At 37.1% G+C, this 20,054-nt stretch overlaps 1 protein-coding gene across 4 annotated transcripts; it reads left to right on the forward strand.

Annotated features, from left to right (window-relative positions):
• Positions 1 to 1,312: 1,312 nt before the first annotated feature.
• slc6a16a (solute carrier family 6 member 16a) lies at positions 1,313 to 20,054 on the forward strand. 4 transcript variants are annotated; one of them, XM_079612968.1, is made up of 14 exons: positions 5,913 to 6,227; positions 6,302 to 6,467; positions 6,679 to 6,910; positions 8,770 to 8,927; positions 11,401 to 11,527; positions 12,139 to 12,314; positions 12,631 to 12,741; positions 12,849 to 13,090; positions 13,808 to 13,988; positions 14,125 to 14,326; positions 14,412 to 14,571; positions 14,670 to 14,832; positions 15,433 to 15,758; positions 17,263 to 20,054. In XM_079612968.1, the coding sequence occupies exons 3-14, from the start codon at positions 6,679 to 6,681 to the stop codon at positions 17,534 to 17,536; spliced, it is 2,352 nt and encodes a 783-aa protein (XP_079469094.1). In that variant the 5' UTR covers positions 5,913 to 6,227; positions 6,302 to 6,467; the 3' UTR covers positions 17,537 to 20,054. The 4 variants fall into 4 exon arrangements, with proteins under 4 accessions (XP_079469092.1, XP_079469095.1, XP_079469094.1 ...); XM_079612966.1 differs by lacking the exons at positions 5,913 to 6,227; positions 6,302 to 6,467 and adding an exon at positions 1,313 to 1,732 and having other exon boundaries at positions 17,263 to 20,053; XM_079612967.1 differs by having other exon boundaries at positions 5,913 to 6,467.

Consider the following 20,054-nt stretch of genomic DNA (forward strand, 5'->3'; position numbering starts at 1 on the left):
TCAGGACCAAATAACAATGACTGTCAGCAATCTTATATGCTATTACACTCATGATTACAGTTTTTTTTAGTCACTAGGAGGACACATTTCTCAATACTTTCACTTTTTCAAAACTCAATATATATATATGACGCACATCACTTCGTCATCACTACATGACTCCACCCATTACTTATGTATTAAAGTAACAATGATTATTTTATTCATACATAACACATGGCCTGTCAGGGGGTCCCTGCTGGAGAGGTTGAGAATCACTGCACTGAAACTACCAATCACTTCATACATTTCTCAAATCAACACATTCTTCCTTAACACTAAAGGTTGACAGCCAACAAACACACTTTATCACTCACAAAACAATGACCTAAAAAACACTAACAACAGGTAACTTTATACAATGTTTTCCTCTGTAAATGCTTTCTTTCTTCTACCTCTCTGTTTACAATTCACTGCAATATGTTAATGAATCAGACATGATGCAGTATGCTTCAATACTTTATATTGTATGTCATTTTTTGTTGCACTGAGTAATTCCAAAGTAGGCCTACAAACATTTGTATACACACCATCCACCGATACAGATACAAAAGGAATCAGCTGTGGTTGGTCCAATTGTTTTTATACCATTTAATTTTTATATTCAAAATATATTTCATTACAACTGTAGATGTAGACCATTGCTGTCTTATTCAGTGTTGTACTATGTTATTGTTTTGAACTTAAGTTTAACAGTTTTGAAAACAGTATATAAGCATGTGCAAATTGGCCTGTAGGTACACAGAGTTTTGGCGGTTGTTGTGTCGAAGTGAGAAATGAATGAATCTAATTTGAAAGATGTAGTCATTGAATGCATTTTGTGCCAAAGCAATGATAAATGATCCACAGTTTAGCCCACATATACTTCTGTTGTGCTCACTGTGTTAAGAGTTTTGAAAAAGTGACCTAAGTATTAAGAAATGTGTCCTCCTAGCGACTGTAAAATGTAAGAACATTAGGTCCTCGGGCGATGGCGCCCTCGAGTGTTAAGAAAGTGCAAATAGGTCTTCTAGGCAGAAACTAGTTATTTTATGTAGGCCTAACTGTCACGTCACGTGTAGAACCATTTGTCACTGCTCTTTATTGTAGCAAATGCACTATATTTACTTACCCACAGCCTATCTATAGTCCAGACTCGAGCTCTCAACGCACGTGAAGAGCAGTGCGCTTTCGCAAAATATAAACAGGAGGCGGGGCGCGAGGTGGAGCCTAGCAGCAGTCATGCATTACCATGCATAACTCTCGTTTTGCTCCCCATAATACGTGATATAATAAAAGTTTAGGAGGCTTTATACACATCAATCATTATTTTATAAACCAGATATTAAAGGGACGAGTGCAGAGACCCCAAAAGGAGAGCTCCGCGTGTTCTGTAATGTGACAAAGAGCTGTCAAGAAGGGGGAGGGGCCTCGTTCACGCGTAGGTAAAACAGCTGGCGAGGTGGTCTCCAATGACAGCGCGCTTAACTGAAGGGTCTGGCGTTACATTTGCCTTCTTACCAAAGTTGTGGACTCGGAGCCCTCCAACGTGGCGATCTCCTAACCACCCGAAGAGTGGGATAAATATCGCAGTTGGTCTGAACGACTGGATTGCCAGCAGAACCGATAACGGTGCAAAGCCTGTCAGTTTAAGATTAGCGATTTAAACAAAAAACTACAACAGGGCAACTCCCCCCTGAAAAGGGCTGCCAAGGTAAGACTCGAAGAATTTGTTGCTGGCTGCAAGTTTTCTTCTCTTGAGCTGCAACCGAAAACTTTTCAACTGAGTTTCAGGAGTTACTTTTACATAGGCTAATGCATGTGCTTTAGAGGTTCTAGTTATATCCGAAAACAACAACAACAACTAGCAAACTGTGTCCTGTTGCAGTTCTTGCCAAGTATGCCAAGGCTACTTGCCTTGGCATAAAAGTTTTAACTTGGTCAATGCATTTTGTCCTGAATACATTCAATTGGTCATATGTTTGTTTATCTGATCAATGTCCTTTAGTTTAATCAGGTTTGACTGTTTATTTACAGTTGGATCAATGAATGTAAATACATGGGGCGGGTTGTGAAATATATATTCATGGTTGATTGGCATGACATGTTCCTAAAATACTGTCAGCTGCCAAATTTACACCAAGCGGGTGATGTTGCATAAATTTCAGCCAAAAATATACCCTGGGTATTAGTTTACAATTAAAGCTTATTGTAACATTGTTAAACAATCAAGTGCCAAAACGTATTAAACGTAACCAATTGTCAATTTATATAGCACTATGTATAAATGCCACATAAATGTGTGTGTGAGCAATAGACATAAATGCTTTATATTTCAAAAAATTTCATAGCATTAGACTTGTGTAGTTTGGGAATAAAGTGTTTCAGGGTAAGTTAGAGGAGATAGGCTATACACAAACCTCTGCTTCTTTCAAGGTGACATGAATATAAACAGCAATATACTCCGGCATAATTTGCATATTTTTAAACTCTCTTGACGTCACATGATCCAGAACCTCACAGCGAGTGGCTGCCGTCCGACCGCGTTCCCAGCAAACACATTTACGCTGTGCCAACGTCTCTGGCACGTTGCATTTCTGCTATGGCAACGTTGCTGTATACGTGCTCGCAACATTGTAACGTAGAATTGTAACGCGACAGGGCTCAGGCTGTAGCAACGTTGTTACGCGACATTCAGCAACTGAGAGACGACGTTCTGACTATTTTTTTTACAAATTCATTTAGCATTTTGTTAGATAATTATTATACTTTTTAAATATTGTTTATCCTTATTATTTAACGGGGCTATCAGTAAATTAGCCTGATTATAATCAACACCTGCAAGTGTACACTTTGAAGAGTAAAAATTACAGGAGGTTTCGTTAATTCAACTTTATTAAAACTGCATATGGTAATCAAATTGCACTTCCAAAAGTCATACATTTGTGGGGGAAAAAAAAGAAATAAACGAATATACACATTTATTTTCAGTATAATAAATAAAACATAAAAAGCAAAGGCAGATCAGAACATTTAAAGAACAAAACCGGGCAGACAGTAGCCTAGTTGAAAACAGGTGTTCTGACGGAACACCATACCCATCAGAATGGGATACCTTCGGTTAATGCGCATGCGCAGCAGTGGAATTAGTGGAATTGCGCATGCGTTAAATTTAAACCATCATTTCAGCATACCAGATTACAAGCGGTAAGTGTTGGTGTATTATATCGCATATTATATACACATTACCTAATTGCATTTGTATTAAACCAGGGGCCATCAAAACAGCATACCCCTTTATAAACTGTATTTTTTATTAATATACCCCTTTATAAACTGTATTTGTATTAAACCAGGGGCCATCAAAGAAGCATACCCTTCACAAACACTGGTATGCAGTTTTGACAAAGTAGGCTAAATTGACAGACCCCGCTATAAAACTCAACTTCCGGTATGCTATTCTGACAAAGTATGCTACATCGACAGAACACCGGCCGATAAAGGTCGGTAACCGGGGAAACATCGGACAAATCAAAAACTAAAACAGTGCGAGCGAGGCTACATAGTCACATTAAATTAAAGTTGTAGGCCTATGTTGTGTTTGATAGCTGAGGCTAAATTAAACGCAATACTCACGTATCCTTGCTCGATTATGAATGAGAACACAACAGGTGGAATTTAGAAAGCTGATTTTCCCGCTTCAGGGCAGTGATGAGTGACGAGTACATTGTGTAGTCCAGTGGTAGACACCCTAAAGGCACAACCTTAAAGGTGGGGTATGTGTGATTTGCAAAATGGCTGGCAGATTTTGAAAATACACAACTCAAATGGTCCAACCTTCTTTCCTTTGACTCCACCCGTTCAAAGAACATGGATATGGATGGGGGGAGGGGGGATGGTACAACTGTTTGATTGATGCACTTACTGTCCAATGATTCTAGGTGGTCTTGGAAATGATTGGCTGGAGTTTTTTGAGTCCAATAAAAATTAAGCAATTTAATCATCTGTGGAACGGGCAGTTCCACAGATGATTAAATTGCTTAATTTTTATTTCAGTGCTTCTAACTCAGTGGCTGTAAGTGGGTTAAGTGGATTTTAAGTGATTCTGAAAAAATGGCCAAAAAAGAGAATTACATACCCCACCTTTAAGCAATGGCCCTGAACGGTGGTTTAATGTCAACATTGTGACAACGCTGTAACAACCTTCACCACACAACGTAGTTAAAGCAACCTTTTGGTCATGTTGATAAAACGTTGTTAGAAGGTCGGGTAACAGTTACGTTGTACCAGCAACGTTCTGTGTTTGCTGGGTTTTTCGGTTGATATTTGGAACTGCCCAATCTTTTGACGCTCTCAACGCTTTCTCCGGTCCGCTTTCAATCCCAAAATGCACTGCGCGAGCCTGAAGCTCGACTTCCATAGGAATGAATTGAAAACGCCATGTGGACACGCACCGTCATAATAATTTTTATAACCGCGGCGAAGAGCTGTGCTCGTTCTTCGCCGCTACTAGAATCGCCTGCGATTTGCCTCTGTGTGCCTCTCGTCTCTTTGAAAATAAACTATTCCTGAGAGAGCTATATTTCAATGAAATAATCAGTGGCTTCGACACTAGATTCTGTCTGCATGTAGGCTATAGTCATGTGTTCTCATGCTTAGTGTGGCATAAGTGAAATCAAAAGAGAAGCACAGCCAATCAAATAACGGGATGAGTGGGAAGGTCACTGGCACTGTGAAAAGGCGTTTGTAGAATAACAGAGGCAAAGAAAATCTGTTCACTTTCCCACTACTTTCAGTTGTCTTTTTGTCTTTGTGTAATTTGACAGTAGCCTATATTGCCATTACAAACAACTTCCTAGACAGGGCACAGAGATGAGAGAGATAAGAAACATGTTTATTTTTCACCTGTCACAAGATCGTCATAGAGGCATCGGATACTTTGAAAACTTTCCAGCTCACAATGTCCCCGTCAGTCAACTAAGAATGACTATCCGCTCCAGCTCTGACGCAGTAACACACCTCTTTCTCCTTCTCTCACATGCTCTCTCACTCTCTTTTTGCTAGAGAGGGTTCCGGACGCCTGTACTTTTCCACTTACAGTGGAGAGCAGACCCCTGAGCTGGGCCCTTCCTCACTGACGGTGGGCAAATACTGCTGGACCCGAATGTTTCAAGTCTGCATTATTTACCCACATGGCCTCTTTAGCTGTGAAACAGACGCATGACGTTATTTCATGCCACAATTCAGGGGTTTTCAACCTTTTTAATGCCTTTTAATACTTGCAAATATGATCCCCTTTCATAAAGGCATGCTATTTTCCAACCCGATCTCACGGCAATTTGTAGAGTTTTACGAGGTGGCTAATTCGTACCAATTCACACGACCTCACTCGTACGAATTTGTAAGATTTTTGCTAAATCGTACATATTTTACGAGTTGCCAAATTCGTACGAATTACCTACCCCTGACCCTGCCCCTAAACCTACCCATCACGTTGGTTTAGACAAATCGTACGAGTGAGGTCGTACAAATTCGTACGAATTAGCCACCTTTTAATCACTCGTACAAATTCATATGAATTGGTCGTGAGATAGCGTTGATATTTTCATGTATACAGACAGACCCGTTTACACTTTTTGTGTAAATCATTGAATTATAAAGACATGTCTTTTAATTTCTTAACTGGCCTAAAGATTCTTGTACAGGCCTGGTTGTGTGTTTCACAATCACAAGGAGCTCCTCTGTATGTTGAAAAAATGTAAATACAATTTTTTTTGGGTCAAAATTAGTTTTGAACCAATGGGACTCTGGTGCTGTAGTTGTGGTTGCCCTCTGTTTGCTGTTAAAATTTGAGTGAAAGTTTGCACGAAAAATTAAATGAAACAAAAATTCTAAAATAACTTGTTTTTTTACTAATAAAAGAAAATACGTTATTTAAAAAGTTTTTAAAAATGCAAAGAAAAATAAGTAAACCAGATTTAGATTTGAATTTGTATTTGTACCTACTGTAACATCTTGATGTTGAATAAAACAAGTACGTATTGTGGATATGGCAATAATGTATAAAGACAACTAATTTATTTATTATTTCTACATTCTCTTCACACTGGTTTTCTGCTCTCTGTGTTGTACATTCTACACCACGATCTTCTGTTTACCTTGAAGTGAGAAGAAAAGTGATAGCTGGAAGGAAGGAGGGAGATGGCAAGGTGGACTTGACTTATTGACTTTACTAGCTCCAACTTACATAAAGAACACAATGAAACTATTCACTTCTCTCCAGGGAAGAGGGAGAGAGTTCGAGCGAAACGAGAGAAGTAAATACAGGGAAGCGAAGAGCTAGATAAAGGGTTAGCGGATCCCCGTGGTTTTCTGCGAAATGGGTGTACTTGTCCAAGAAAGTGTCTTCACACACTGTGCACGTTAACTCTGAAACAAGTTGAACACAGGTACTTTTCTATTGCATGTTACTGTTTTAGATCTTATGTTGACATAATAATGGTTGAGAACCTGTAAAGAAAAGTTATAAAAATGAATCGATTCACCATTTACCCATGATGGTTAAAACAAGGCGCTATACTGGAAGCAGTGTTATTACTGATAACTAAAACTTTTCAAATTGTTTGTTAAATCTGAAATAAAATACTGTGCCCGTTCTAGATGGAGAAGCCACCATTGACCAATGAGAATGGGAGTGTGTTGGCCGAGAGCCGATCAGACATGGCTTTGGTGTCGGCAGATGATGAAGTCGTGTCTGCAGGTGTTGCTGGGCAGGAGGATGGCAGGCCAGCGTGGGACAGTAAACTGCAGTATGTGCTCGCCCAGGTGGGCTTTAGCGTTGGCCTGGGAAATGTCTGGAGGTTTCCCTACCTCTGCCACCAAAATGGAGGAGGTGGGTACTTTTATTATTCATTTACACTTAAAAAAAAAAAACGTTTTAAACGTTCCCACACGAACCCTGACATACCATTCCTCTTGTTCTATCTTCTGGCCTTTAGTATGTAACATTGATGTTAAAGGGGTGGTATAATGCCCATTTTTATGTATGTATATGACGGTTTAGCTCAAAATACCCCACAACATTTTTTTTATACTTGTTTTTGAGGGTGAGCAAAAACACGTAGTTTTGTGTGTGTCCCTTTAAATGCAAATGAGCTGCTGCTCCTGCACAGAGGGCAGAGCTTCAAGCTCAAATGACCTCACACAGACACACACTAAAATGCCTTTTATGTTTAAACCGGAGTTGGACAATGATGGAGAGTTCACTACTGCTCACTTGCACCTCTAAAAAGGTTCCTAAACGTAGCTCACGTCCATGGTTCAACCATCATACCCTGTGCTCTCAGGCAGGAGTGCCGTAAAGCAGAACGTAAATGGAAAAAAGATAGGCTACATGTCTCCTTGGAGATTTTCAAGAACTGCCTGTTTGCCTATCAGTGCGCTGTCAAAGCAGCGAAAATGTAATACTTCTCAGATTTTATAACTAAAAATTCACATAATCCAAAAGTCCTGTTAAAACCAACTAGCGGATATTATGTATGATATATTATTTTTAGAGAGCTGTTAGGTGTGATTGGCCCATCTGTTTTGACTATCATGAATGGCTCATTGAGCAGTGGCGTTATTCAATCCTGCTTTAAGCACACAGTGATTAGGCCATTTCTGAAGAAGCAAAGTCTCGATTCGTCTGATTTGAATAATTTTCGACCCATCTCCACAATCCATCTCTGTCAAAAGTGTTGAAAAGATTGTCTTTCTTCAACTCTCTGGATTCTTAACGGACCATCATCTTTTTTCGAGTTTAGGGCCCGCCATAGCACCGAAACCGCCCTCCAAATGACCTCTTGCTCACTTTGGATTCAGTTCCTCTGCTATTTTACTTCTGCTCGATCTAACCGCTGCCTTTGATACCATCACAGGATTCTTTTAGGTCGTCTACAGCAGGAGGCTTTGCTCAACGGCATGGTTTTGCGCTGGTTCTATTCATATCTCTCCAATAGAATGAATGAAGTCATTCATCACCCTCTATATGTTACCTTTGTGGTCTATCTTCAGGAAATATGACATTACATACCACTGCTATGCTGACGACACTCATACAATTGTATGTCCCATCACATCCACTTGATAAGTCCTGTTCCAACATTAAGTGTCTAGAATAGATGATGTAAAATGCTGGATGGTTAAGAATTTTCTCCACTTAAATGAGAGCAAAACTGCTGCTGAGAATTTTTTTTGTTTGTTTTTCGCCCTCTTAGCTCTTTGCCACTTATCTCTATTTATTAGCTTCACATCTAACCAATCATGTTCTAATACTTGCAGTATAAAAGATCGGTACTTAGACATGTCTGAGATGCTGACGCCATCAATTACCTCCATCCTCCCCCAGCACCAGGATGGTCCCTGTCCATACCTCCCAGGGGGTCGGCTGCGCTTACAGGACAGATTCCGTTGCCCTCGGATTGCGAGCTACGGACGGGGCCTACGCCAAAGAACTTTATAAATACTTGCTTTCTGGGCTGTTAATACATTTATGTTTTGTTACGTTATTTTGCCTCATAGAACTAAATATTAATTATATGTTGTTGTGTTTGTATTCTGTTTTTTTGGTTTCCTTGATTGCTTTGTAGAGCACTTTAAGCTGCCCTTGAGGCAGTAGAAATGTGCTTTATAAAAAACTAAACTAAATATTGTATGTGTGTGTGTGAAAATGAATGATTGGCAATGTAATCACACACTCTCTTTCTTCAGGTGCATTTATGTTATTGTACGTGATGCTGTTGCTCATTATCGGGGTTCCTCTGTTCTTTATGGAGCTGGCTGCTGGTCAGAGCATCCGTCAGGGCAGCATTGGGGTCTGGAAACACATCTCACCTCGCCTCGCAGGCATCGGCTACTCCAGCTGCATGGTAAAACACACATACACTCTCTAAATGAGAATTACAAGTATTATTCTTTTGCATTATAACATGGGGCTTATGTTCATTTACATATACAGTACTGGTCAAAAGTTTGGAAACAATACTTATATCTTTTTATGTTTTTGAAATAAGTCCCAAATGCTCATCAAGCCTGCATTTATTTAATACAAAATACAGAGGAAAAACCCCAGTAATATTGTGAAATATTATTTCAATTTAAAATAATGGTTTTCTATTTTAATATACTTTCAAATAAAATGTATTTTTGTGATGCAAAGCTTACTTTTCAGCATCATTACTCCAGTCTTCAGTGTCACATGATCCTTCAGAAATCAGTCGCTGATTTATTATCAATGTTGGAAACAATATTTTTGCTGGAACCTGTGATACTTTCTTTAGGATTCATTGATGAATAAAAACTTAAAAAGAACAGGATTGATTCAAAATAGAAATATTTTCTAACAATATAAATCTTTACTACCACTTTTTTTATTATCAATTTAACACATTCTTGCTGAATAAAATAATTAATTTCTTTAAAAAAAATACAAAAATAAAATTACTGACCACAATCTTTTGAACGGTAGTGTATATTGTTTCAAAAGATTTCTATTTTAAATAAATGCAGTTCTTAAAAAAAAAAAAAAATGTTTTATCCAACAAAGAATCCTGAAAAAAGTATTACAGGTTATAAAAAATATTAATGTTTCGGGGTGGGTTAGTGAAGAAAGTATATGTCAGTCTTCAAGGTAATTTAATTTAATTTATATAGTAAAAAATAATAATTAATGACAGTTTAGTATATTTGTTTTACAATTAATCATTATTCAGCATAATTCATTTGACATAATTTAACATTATGAAGTAGCATTAAGAGGTTCACATCGTTATTTTTATTGCCCGTTTGTTTTTTTCCTTCTGGTGCATACTAGAGATTATAACAAAGATGGACAAAAATAGTGTGTTGACATTTTTTCAGAGATATTATTGGTGAGTTTATATTTAAAATGAGCTGAAAGGTATCATGTTTCGTCTGGTGGTTACATTGCATGGGATTTATGAGCTTCAGCTTCTGTAATGCCACAGGGGTTTCAACAGGGGGAAATGTGTCTTGCACAAGCAAAAAAGCCACAATTTTTTTGTGGCTGACTCAAAGTAAAATTAGACATTTTTGAGAAAATATTTGTATCATGCTGGTTGGAACTGTCAAATCAGAAGTGTCAGTTTTATTCTGAGACTGCCTTAAAGAATGCAGCCAGCTTTTTATGTACTTCTCAGAAATACACTTTATGTACTTCTCAGAAATATACTTAAAATTACACTTAACTGTACTTGACTTATACTGAGAGAAAAGTTCAAGTAGGCTATATTTGGCCTTGTATCTTTTGATCGAAATATACTTAAAAGTATAATTAAGTATTCAAAGTATACTTGGCTTGTAGTTGTGTTAACTAGCCTATTATATAAATATATATATATATATATTTTTTTTTACATAGTTTTTCATATACAGTCTTATGAAACTTACATTGTTTGAAAATATTGATTAGAATATTGGTATAAAACAGATATGTTTCTAATTCTGCGTATCTGAATTTTTTTGTAGGCTATTCCACTGGTAGTGTACATAGGAATTTACTTTAATTCTACTTTACTCTTTCCCCACTATTGACTGAAATTTCCAGCTATCCATGTTTTCACTGTTATACAGTAGGGGGCGCTATGACACATCCTCTAGTACATAATTTCCGGATCAAAACAGAAACACTGGAGAAGAAGAAGCGGCAGAAACAAGTGATAAAAAATTGCTCACGCTAATGTAAAATAACGTGATCATCAAACATTAAACCGTGTGTAAATCAAAACTGCTTAATGTTTCCAAATGAAATGAAGCGAAGCTAATACAATGTTTTTTTAAATGAAAGTACAGTTAAAGGTATAAAAAATAACATTTGAACATAGTAGTATAGGCCTACTGCAAGTGCAAAAATAATATATAAATAATAAAGGCTATATAATGTTAAGTTCACTTAAAGAAACCTTTTGGTTAACCTTGGTTAAAAATAACCAAGCAGTATTAAAATAGTACACTTACAAGTTTACTATACATATTGACATTAGTATACTTAATACATAATCTATACTTAAATATACCTGAACATAAAATGACCTTGAAGTATACTTCTTTTTCGTAAGGGTCTGTATGAGTATAAGAGGATTTCCTGTGAGCATTTGTATATGTGTGCTTGTATGATTAACATTATCAGCTCGTCAGTAAGATCAGATGGCATATATATATATATATATAATTTTTTTTTTTTTTTTTTTTTTTTTTTTTTTTTTGCTTTACACAGTCATGGAACAATCAAAGATATTGACAGTGTGTATTTTATCTCTTTTTGTTTTATAATCATACACCTATATAGACATAAGATGTCATTGTACTCTTTTTCTCTCTCAGGTTTGTTTCTTTGTGGCCCTGTACTATAATGTGATCATTGCCTGGTCTCTGTTCTATATGGGAAATTCATTCCAGTATCCATTGCCATGGGAAAAGTGTCCTGTAGATATGATCTCAAACCAGACAGGTATGTTGTTTACATGCACAAAATCACTTGGAATCAATTTGTTAAAGCAATTAATACTTTTATTCACCAAGAATCCTGAAAAAAATTATGGTTTCTACAAAAACATGAAGCAGCACAACTATCATCAACATTTATAATAAGAAATGTTTCTTGAGCAGCAAATCATCATATCAGAATGATTTCTGAAAGATCATGTGACACTGAAGATTAGAGTAATGATGATGAAAATTCTTTAACATCACAGGACTATATTACTTTAAAATATATTCAAATAAAAAACTATTCTTTTAAATTGTAATAATATTTCACAGTATTACTGTTTTTACTTTGATCAAATAAATGTAGCCTTGGTAAAGGTTCTTTTAAAAACATTACAAAATCTTACCAACCCCAAACTTTTGAACGGTAGAGTAAGTAAAAAAAAAAAAAAATCAGACAAATGCAGAAAGGAAAATTATCCTTCTTTTCAAATAGTTTTTTTACTAGTGTCAAATAACTAGTTCAGAATGAGCATTCCACTTGTCAGTTACTCACGCACATCCCTAATTATTACACACTTTACAGAGATTTACAGTATGTACAGTTGTTTTGATCTTATCTTCCTGTCTTAGTGAAGGAATGTGCCGCAAGCTCCCCTACCTCGTATTTCTGGTTCAGAAAGGCTCTGGATATCTCAGACTCCATCGATGAGTCAGGAGAGTTTAACCCTATCGTGACCGGTTGCCTCCTTGCCGCCTGGGCTATAGTGTGTCTCGCAATGATCAAGGGCATCAAGTCTTCTGCCAAGGTACAAAATACAAACACGTTTGTTTTTCAATCATGGTAGAGATGTTTCTGGTACATCTACGTTTGTTACTGAGCTATTGATATTTTCTATCCCCTAACACTCACAAACCTTTTAACGTTTCTACATAGTAAGCCATTTTCCTCACAATGTAGTGCGTTTCACTATCCTTGTGAGGTTTTACAATTCTTGAAGGGACATAAAATTGTTTCCAAAATGTAAAAATAAAAAAATAAAAAATCAACAGATGTTCTTAGTGAAATCAATACATTAAAAAAAAGTTTGTACAATTTTTGATCTGTCTATTCATTTTCTCCAGGTGATGTATTTCTCCTCCGTGTTCCCTTACGTTGTGCTGATCTGTTTTCTCATCAGAGGGCTCATGTTGGACGGGGCTTTAGAAGGCATCAAATATATGTTTTATCCTAAGGTGACAGCAAGAGCTCACACGACTCCCAAAAGGTGCAATTCAAAGGCATGTCAAATCATGCTTTATTAAAATTTTGTAATCATACATTATTTCTCTGTTTGGATTAGCTGGAGATTTTGGGGGAAATGCAGGTGTGGCGTCAGGCTGCCACACAGGTGTTTTTTGCACTGGGTCTGGGTTATGGCTCTGTGATCGCTTATTCATCCTACAACCCTGTGCATAACAACTGCCACCGGGACGCCATAATGGTCTCTGCCATCAACTTCATGACCTCAGTATTGGCCTCTCTTGTTGTCTTTGTGGTCCTTGGTTTCAGAGCCAAGAACATTGCTCTGGGATGTGTTGCATCGTAAGTAAGAATCGGTGTTCGTTTTCTTTTGTTTTTGCTTGAAATATGATTGTATTTAATTTTCTCTTATACTCACTGAGGCTGCATTTATTTGATCAAAAATACAGTAAAAATGTTAAATAGTAAAATTTTAAATAATTTTGTTTTTTTGTTTTGAACTTCCTGTAATGTCAATTTTCAGTGTCACATGATACTTCACCAATTATTCTAATATGATGATTGATGCTTAAGAAACATTTATTATCATTATCAATGTTGAAAACAATTGTGCTGCTTAATGTTTTTGTGGAAACTGTGATACATTTTTTTTTAATGTATCACAGTCTTTAATGAAGTTCTAAAGAACAACATATATTTGAAAAGTGATAAAACTTTTGTAACATTATAAATGTGTTCACTGCCACTTTTGATACATTTCATACATCCTTGCAATAGAAAAGTATTTATTTCTTCAAAAACAACAACAACAACAACAATTTGACAGACCGGAAACTTTTGAACGATAGTGTAATTACATAGCAGAGATTGTTATATATTGTGTAAGCTTTTTAACAATACATCCATACTATTCATCTTCATCATTTTTGTCCCCTCATCATCATTTTTGTCCCCTCAAACTAAACTGCATATAATAAATCCAGCTAAATGTTACTATAAATTATTCTGTATCAAACTAACATTTTTATCATTTGTATTTCAATTAATGTCACTTTGGAGTAATGTGGCCAGGATGGCAGAAATGGCAACAACAGGTCCATCGCAACATTGGTGGCCACGGTTCAACATTTCTGACCCCAAATCAGTGTCTCTTCATGACTACAGAGAATGGTACAGCCACTATGGAAGCCTTTTAGGGTCAAATATCACTGACTGTGACCTGGAAAGAGAAATGAGCAAGGTAGGGTTAACATATACTGTATGTGTGTTCAGTGCATATTCTATTACATTAGTTAAATGTATCTCACTGTCATAGTGAAATTAGTTATGGTTGTGAGAGTCCATCCATCCATCTATGCTGTTTGTCTTTCTCTCAGGGAGTGGAGGGCACAGGTCTGGCATTTATAGCATTTACAGAAGCGATGTCGTTGTTTCCTGCAAGTCCATTTTGGTCAACTTTGTTCTTTCTAATGCTGCTGAATTTGGGCCTGTCCACCATGTTTGGCACCATGCAGGGGATTCTTACCCCACTCATGGACAACTTCAGAGTGCTGGGGCGCCACAAGACCATGTTGACGGGTACACTCAAATAGACGTGATAATACTAAAGGATATTGTGCCCTAGCTGTCTCATAACTTGGCTGTATCATTGTATAACATGCAGTGTGTTGCTGTATCCTGGGCTTCCTCTTTGGCCTGCTCTTCACTCAAAGAAGTGGCAACTATTTTGTGACCATGTTTGACGATTATTCTGCAACATTGCCATTGATTGTCGTCGTCATCTTTGAAACTTTCAGCGTGGCATGGGTTTACGGTGCTGATCGGTGAGATGAAGTGTGAAGTAATTTATTTAGATGCTGATTAAGTTGTGGTATCAGCTATGTGTATTATTATTATTTTTTTTGTATTTGCTGTTCTGCAGTTTCTTGGATGATGTGGAGGTAATGCTACACTGGCGCCCTCCGGTGGTTTATCGCTATTTGTGGAAGTATGTGTGCCTGTTCGGCATGGTGGGACTGCTGGCTGCTAGTCTTCTCCGCATGGTCTTCAAACGGCCCACTTACACAGCCTGGAACCACACCACGGTATTATACAAACTGAGTACAAAATAAGTTTGGATGCTATGAACTAACTTTGTGTAAAAAAAAAAAGGATGACTGTAGATAACTTAAAGGGTTCACACAAACATGCAAAAAAACATGTTCTGTCATCGTTTACTCACCCTCTTGTTGTTAAAAACCTGTATGACTATGACTACATATTTTGAATGCTTTTGAAAGAAGTCACATGCTCACCAAGGCTGCATTTATTTAATCAATTATACAGTAGAAACAGTAATATTGTGAAATAATACTAACATGTTTTTATTCGAATATATTCTAAAATAAATTTTCAGCAGCTATTTCTCCAGTCTTCAGTGTCACATGATCATTCACAAATCATTCTAATGATGATTTGCTGCTCAGGAAACCTTTATCCTTATTAATGTTGAAAACAGTTTAATGCTGCTTAATGTTTTAGTGGAACTCTTGATATCTTTTTTTCAGGATTCTTTGATGAATAGAAAGTTCAAAAGAACAGCATTTATTTGAAGAATAATTTTTTGGTAGCATTATAAATGTCTTTACTTTTGATCAATGTAATGTGTCTTTGCTGAAAAACATAATAATATTTTTCTCTGTCAGGGTTCTGAAGCTAGCCTCGAGTATCCTGGATGGGCTCTGATCATGCTGTCCATGCTGATCATTATAGCATCTCTCCCGGTGCCCATTGGCTACCTGCTCTCCTTCCTCAGAGGGGGGCGGAGCCTACCAGTGGAGGAGGGTGAAGTTGAGCCTCCAAGAGAGCGATACTCCAAATGCAATTCTGATGAGCCAGAGCCAAATAACCATCACTCCCCAGTGGACGAAGACAGGAATCGGCCCCGATCCAACTTCCTTCCGCTGAGCGCTGAACACTACAGGCTACTCTCGCAACAGGAAGATGGAGAAGAAGAAGAAGACACTGAGGTGTAAGGGAAAAATGGAGATAAACGGGTGTTTGAGCAAAAAACGACAAGACTATTTATCCATCAGTGTTGGAGTTCTTTAATGGAGTGGAGGGAGACCGACTCCATTTATTCTCATTATGCTAATGAACATTCAATGAAAAATATTTGTCAACTGCGGCACTATTTAAGAGGGATACTCTTTGCGAGTGCACCAATCATTGAATTGCTTTGTTCTTGAATCCCTACATGTACTTAGCCTAAGTGAAGTGGCCTGTACCAAAAGTGCCTGAATATAACGAATATCCACACTTAATTATATTAATTAATTATACTTAATAATAAGATTACTGCTTCTCCAAAGCACAGTAATTATACTCGTCATCTAGAATAAAACATTTGTTTTACTACAGTTTCTTAAAGGGATACTCCACTTTATTTGGAAATAGGCTCATTTTCCAACTCCCCCAGAGTTAAACGGTTGAGTTTTACCGTTTTCGAATCCATTCAGCCGAACTCCGGGTCTGACGGTACCACTTTTAGCATAGCTTAGCATAGATAATTGATTCTGATGAGTCCAGTAGCATTTCTTTCAAAATGACCAACGAGTTTCAATATTTTTCCTATTTAAAACTTGACTCTTCTGTAGTTAAACCGTGTACTAAGATCGACGGAAAATGAAAAGTTGCGATTTTCCAAGCCTATATGGCTAGAAACTACTCTCATTCCGGCGTAAGAATCAAGGAACTGTGCGGCCGTACCATGGGTGCAGCAGGCGTAATGATATGACGAAGAAAAAAAAAAGTGGAGTATCCCTTTAAGTAAAATAGGGTAGCACTTTACAATAAGGTCCAATTTGTTAACATTTGGTAATGCCTCGGGTAACATTTACAAGAGCAATATAATTTTACAGCATTTATTATCCTTTGTTAATGTTATTTAATAAAACGTTTTAGGTTACGACTGTAACCATGGTTCTCTGAGAAGGGGAACAAGGCACTGCATCTTGGATTGGCGCTATGGAGACACCGTCAGTATAACTGGTGAACAACACACACCAAATTTCATTGGCCACAGTCCAATACACCATTAGTGGAGAGCCCGTGAATATAAGAGGATGCCGTATAATACAAGTCATCAACTTTTTTGTCTGAAGAAGAGATGTAGGCAAGCCCAAGGCATGACAATGAGGCGCAGTGTCTCGTTCCCTTTCTCAGCCCATGGTTACAGTTGTAACCTGAGACATTCCCTTTTTAAATGGAACTCCAACACTGTGTCTTGGATGATGCTATGGGGAACAAATACCCACTCTGCCATTTTGAGGGAATGGGCATAGCATAAATTGACTCAATGGATTATTTAGCCAGTTATAGCGTCAATCAAGGGCATGCTCACCAAAGACTCACATAGACTGTCTAGAGGTATCCCTCCTTAACCCACTATCTCCCAATAATAGAAGATATCCACGCTTCTGTGCTTTTATAACAAGTCCCGGCCTTTACAACCTTCCTCTCTCCCTCCCTTGCAGGCCATTTCAGCCCCAAAAATGGCTCAGCTATGACAGCCTCTTTTTGCTTGCCACAGCCCCTATAGGGAGTATTCGCCAAGGGAGAATATTTTTCCAACTACGACCTTGGGTATTACCACGACTTCTGGCGGGAGAATTGCAACCCTTATGCGGGACTGGGAGCCTAAGAGGGCTCAATACAAAAAACTTTCCTCACCCTCCTCAACCACATCTGTCTCTTTCTGGGTGGATGGTGCCAGCAACATGCTATCTGCTGGATCAGATGATATTATAGATAGTACATCTTGATCTAACAGATTGCTCGAGCGTGTGACTGAAGAATGCGAAAGAGCCATACCTCAGCCAGCTCGGCCTGCAACCCCCACGACTGAAGCTGATAGCCATGTATTACAGGCGCCCTCTTATATTCACGGGGGCTCCGCTAATGACGTCATGGACGTGCTTCAGACACAGGTTACGCTGATGCCGTCCCCATAGCGTCAATCCAAGATGCAGTGTTAAAGTTCCACTTCAAAAGTTAACTGTTTATATTTATGCTACCTCGCAGTGCATTAACTAATGTTAACAGATACAACATTTGATCTTAAAAATGTATTAGTAAATGTTGAGATTAACGTTAACTACGATTATAGTAAATTCTGTAGGTGTATTCATTGTTAGTTCATGTTACCTAATGTTAACAAATGAAACCGTATTGTAAAGTGCTACTGAAAATAGATGGTGGAAGACTGTTAAAAAAATACCAGTATTATCCCTATTACTAGACTACTAAATTTTTTTAATAATTTCTCCAAAGAAATGGTACATAGAGGTTAAAATGTTTCTTTGAGTATGAAACTGTTAGCCATTAACCTTATTAATAAGTTAGCTGTAGCCATAAATTGGGTGTAAATTAATATCAAAAGAAAATTGTATTGTATATTGTTAATGGTAAATGTCAAGTTATTTCTGACATGCATTAGGTAAATGAATGATTCTTGTAGTATTCAGTGACCATAAAATGCCATATATATATATATATATATATATATATATATATATTATTTTATTTTATTTTAGTAAAGCCACGTAATAGCATAAACAAACTGACTATCGAATGCTGTAGATTGCACAAATATAGGTTAAAGCTTCTTTGTCAAGGAGGAAACACAATTCAGCATCACCCACCCATTGGCTCCAAATCTCTATATCTATATATTTTCAGTTTGTTAGGTTTTTCCCCAACTAGTCCAACACCACAGAGATATTAAAGAAAGATTTTGTCATTGTGTCTTTAAGCTAAGGAGTGAGACATTTGCTAAATTACCCCCACACATGCTGCAATTTAAAACATCAACACTCTATACATGTAATTTTAGTCATGACTCTACAATGCCAAACTATGACTGCACAGGGGTTTGCATTCATATGAAATGACATTGAATTATACTGTGATATTAGAAGATCAATGTAGAACAGATACAAATGAATGACTGTCATATGTAGCCTCAGGTTAAATCAGTAGTGTGAATATAGAAGGCAGCTTAATTTCATGTTTTGTTTTTTTGTGTTTTTTTTTGGTGGGGAAGCTCAGAATACATTGGTCTGTTTCAGGCCGAGCAGAAAGATTTTAGTCTATATTTTAGACTGATCCACAAGATAGGTTTTGGTCGTGTGTGTGTGTGTGTGTGAGATGAGGACACAAATTTGTATAATGACATGTGTATTACACTGCTATTACAACTTTATGAGGACATTTCATGAGTCCTCGTAATTCAAATAGCTTAAAAAACAATATTTTATTAAAAATGTAAAAATGCAGAATGTTTCCTGTAATTGGTATAGGGATAGGGGCAGTGTAAGGGGATAGAATACAGTTTGTAGTATAAAAATCATTATGCCTATGGAGAGTCTTCATAATGTTTCACCAACGTGTGTGTGTGTGTGTGTGTGTGTGTGTGTGTGTGTGTGTGTGTGTGTGTGTGTGTGTGTGTGTGTGTGTGTGTGTGTGTGTGTGTGTGTGTGTGAGACAAATATTTTGTAATTACCATTGCAATTGTTGTGCCATGCAGAAGAATCACTGTATATAGTCTATGTCAAATAAAACGTTATTTGGTCATAGATGTAAAAGCACATTATTATTTTTTCATTCATATTGATGTTGTTTGATAGCAGCATAATAGATTATAAAATTGAACATAGGCCTAAAGTTTTAAGTTCAATTCAAACACATTTCAACAGTTTTCACAATAAATGTTGATCCAAAGGAACAATATACAGAGAACTGGGGCCTGTTTCAATAAGGAGGTTCAACCAACTCTGAGTTAAAACTTGAACTCTGAGTTGACTTACCCTGAGATGGGAAACTCTGAGTTTTCGGTTACAGATCAGCTGAAATTAGTTCGTTCAATCAACTCTAAGTTGACTGACTCAGAGTTAAGCGCGTGCACCACAACTATAGAAAGCCATTATCAATGGAGCCCAGATATTATGAGTAACCATGGCAACAGCGCCAGACAAAAAGAGGAATTACTGTTATACAGTGTTGGGTGTAATTAATTACAATATTTAGTAATCTAAATATTGTAATTTAATTAAAGGGATTACTCTTAATTCTACTGTAATTTAAAATAAAATCTGATGCAATTACATTAAATAGGCTACTGCATAGACTAAAGAACAATTCTGTGTAAAAAAAATAGTGGATTTAACATACATTTTTAAAAGGTATATTTTTAATGTAACCTTCTCCCTCTACACACTTTGGTCAATTCAAGAATAATTCATGCAATTGTATTGTGTTAATTTGAAAG

Source organism: Phoxinus phoxinus (assembly GCF_949152265.1).
Source record: "Phoxinus phoxinus genome assembly, chromosome: 1".
In the NCBI taxonomy this organism is placed as follows: Eukaryota; Metazoa; Chordata; class Actinopteri; order Cypriniformes; family Leuciscidae; genus Phoxinus; species Phoxinus phoxinus.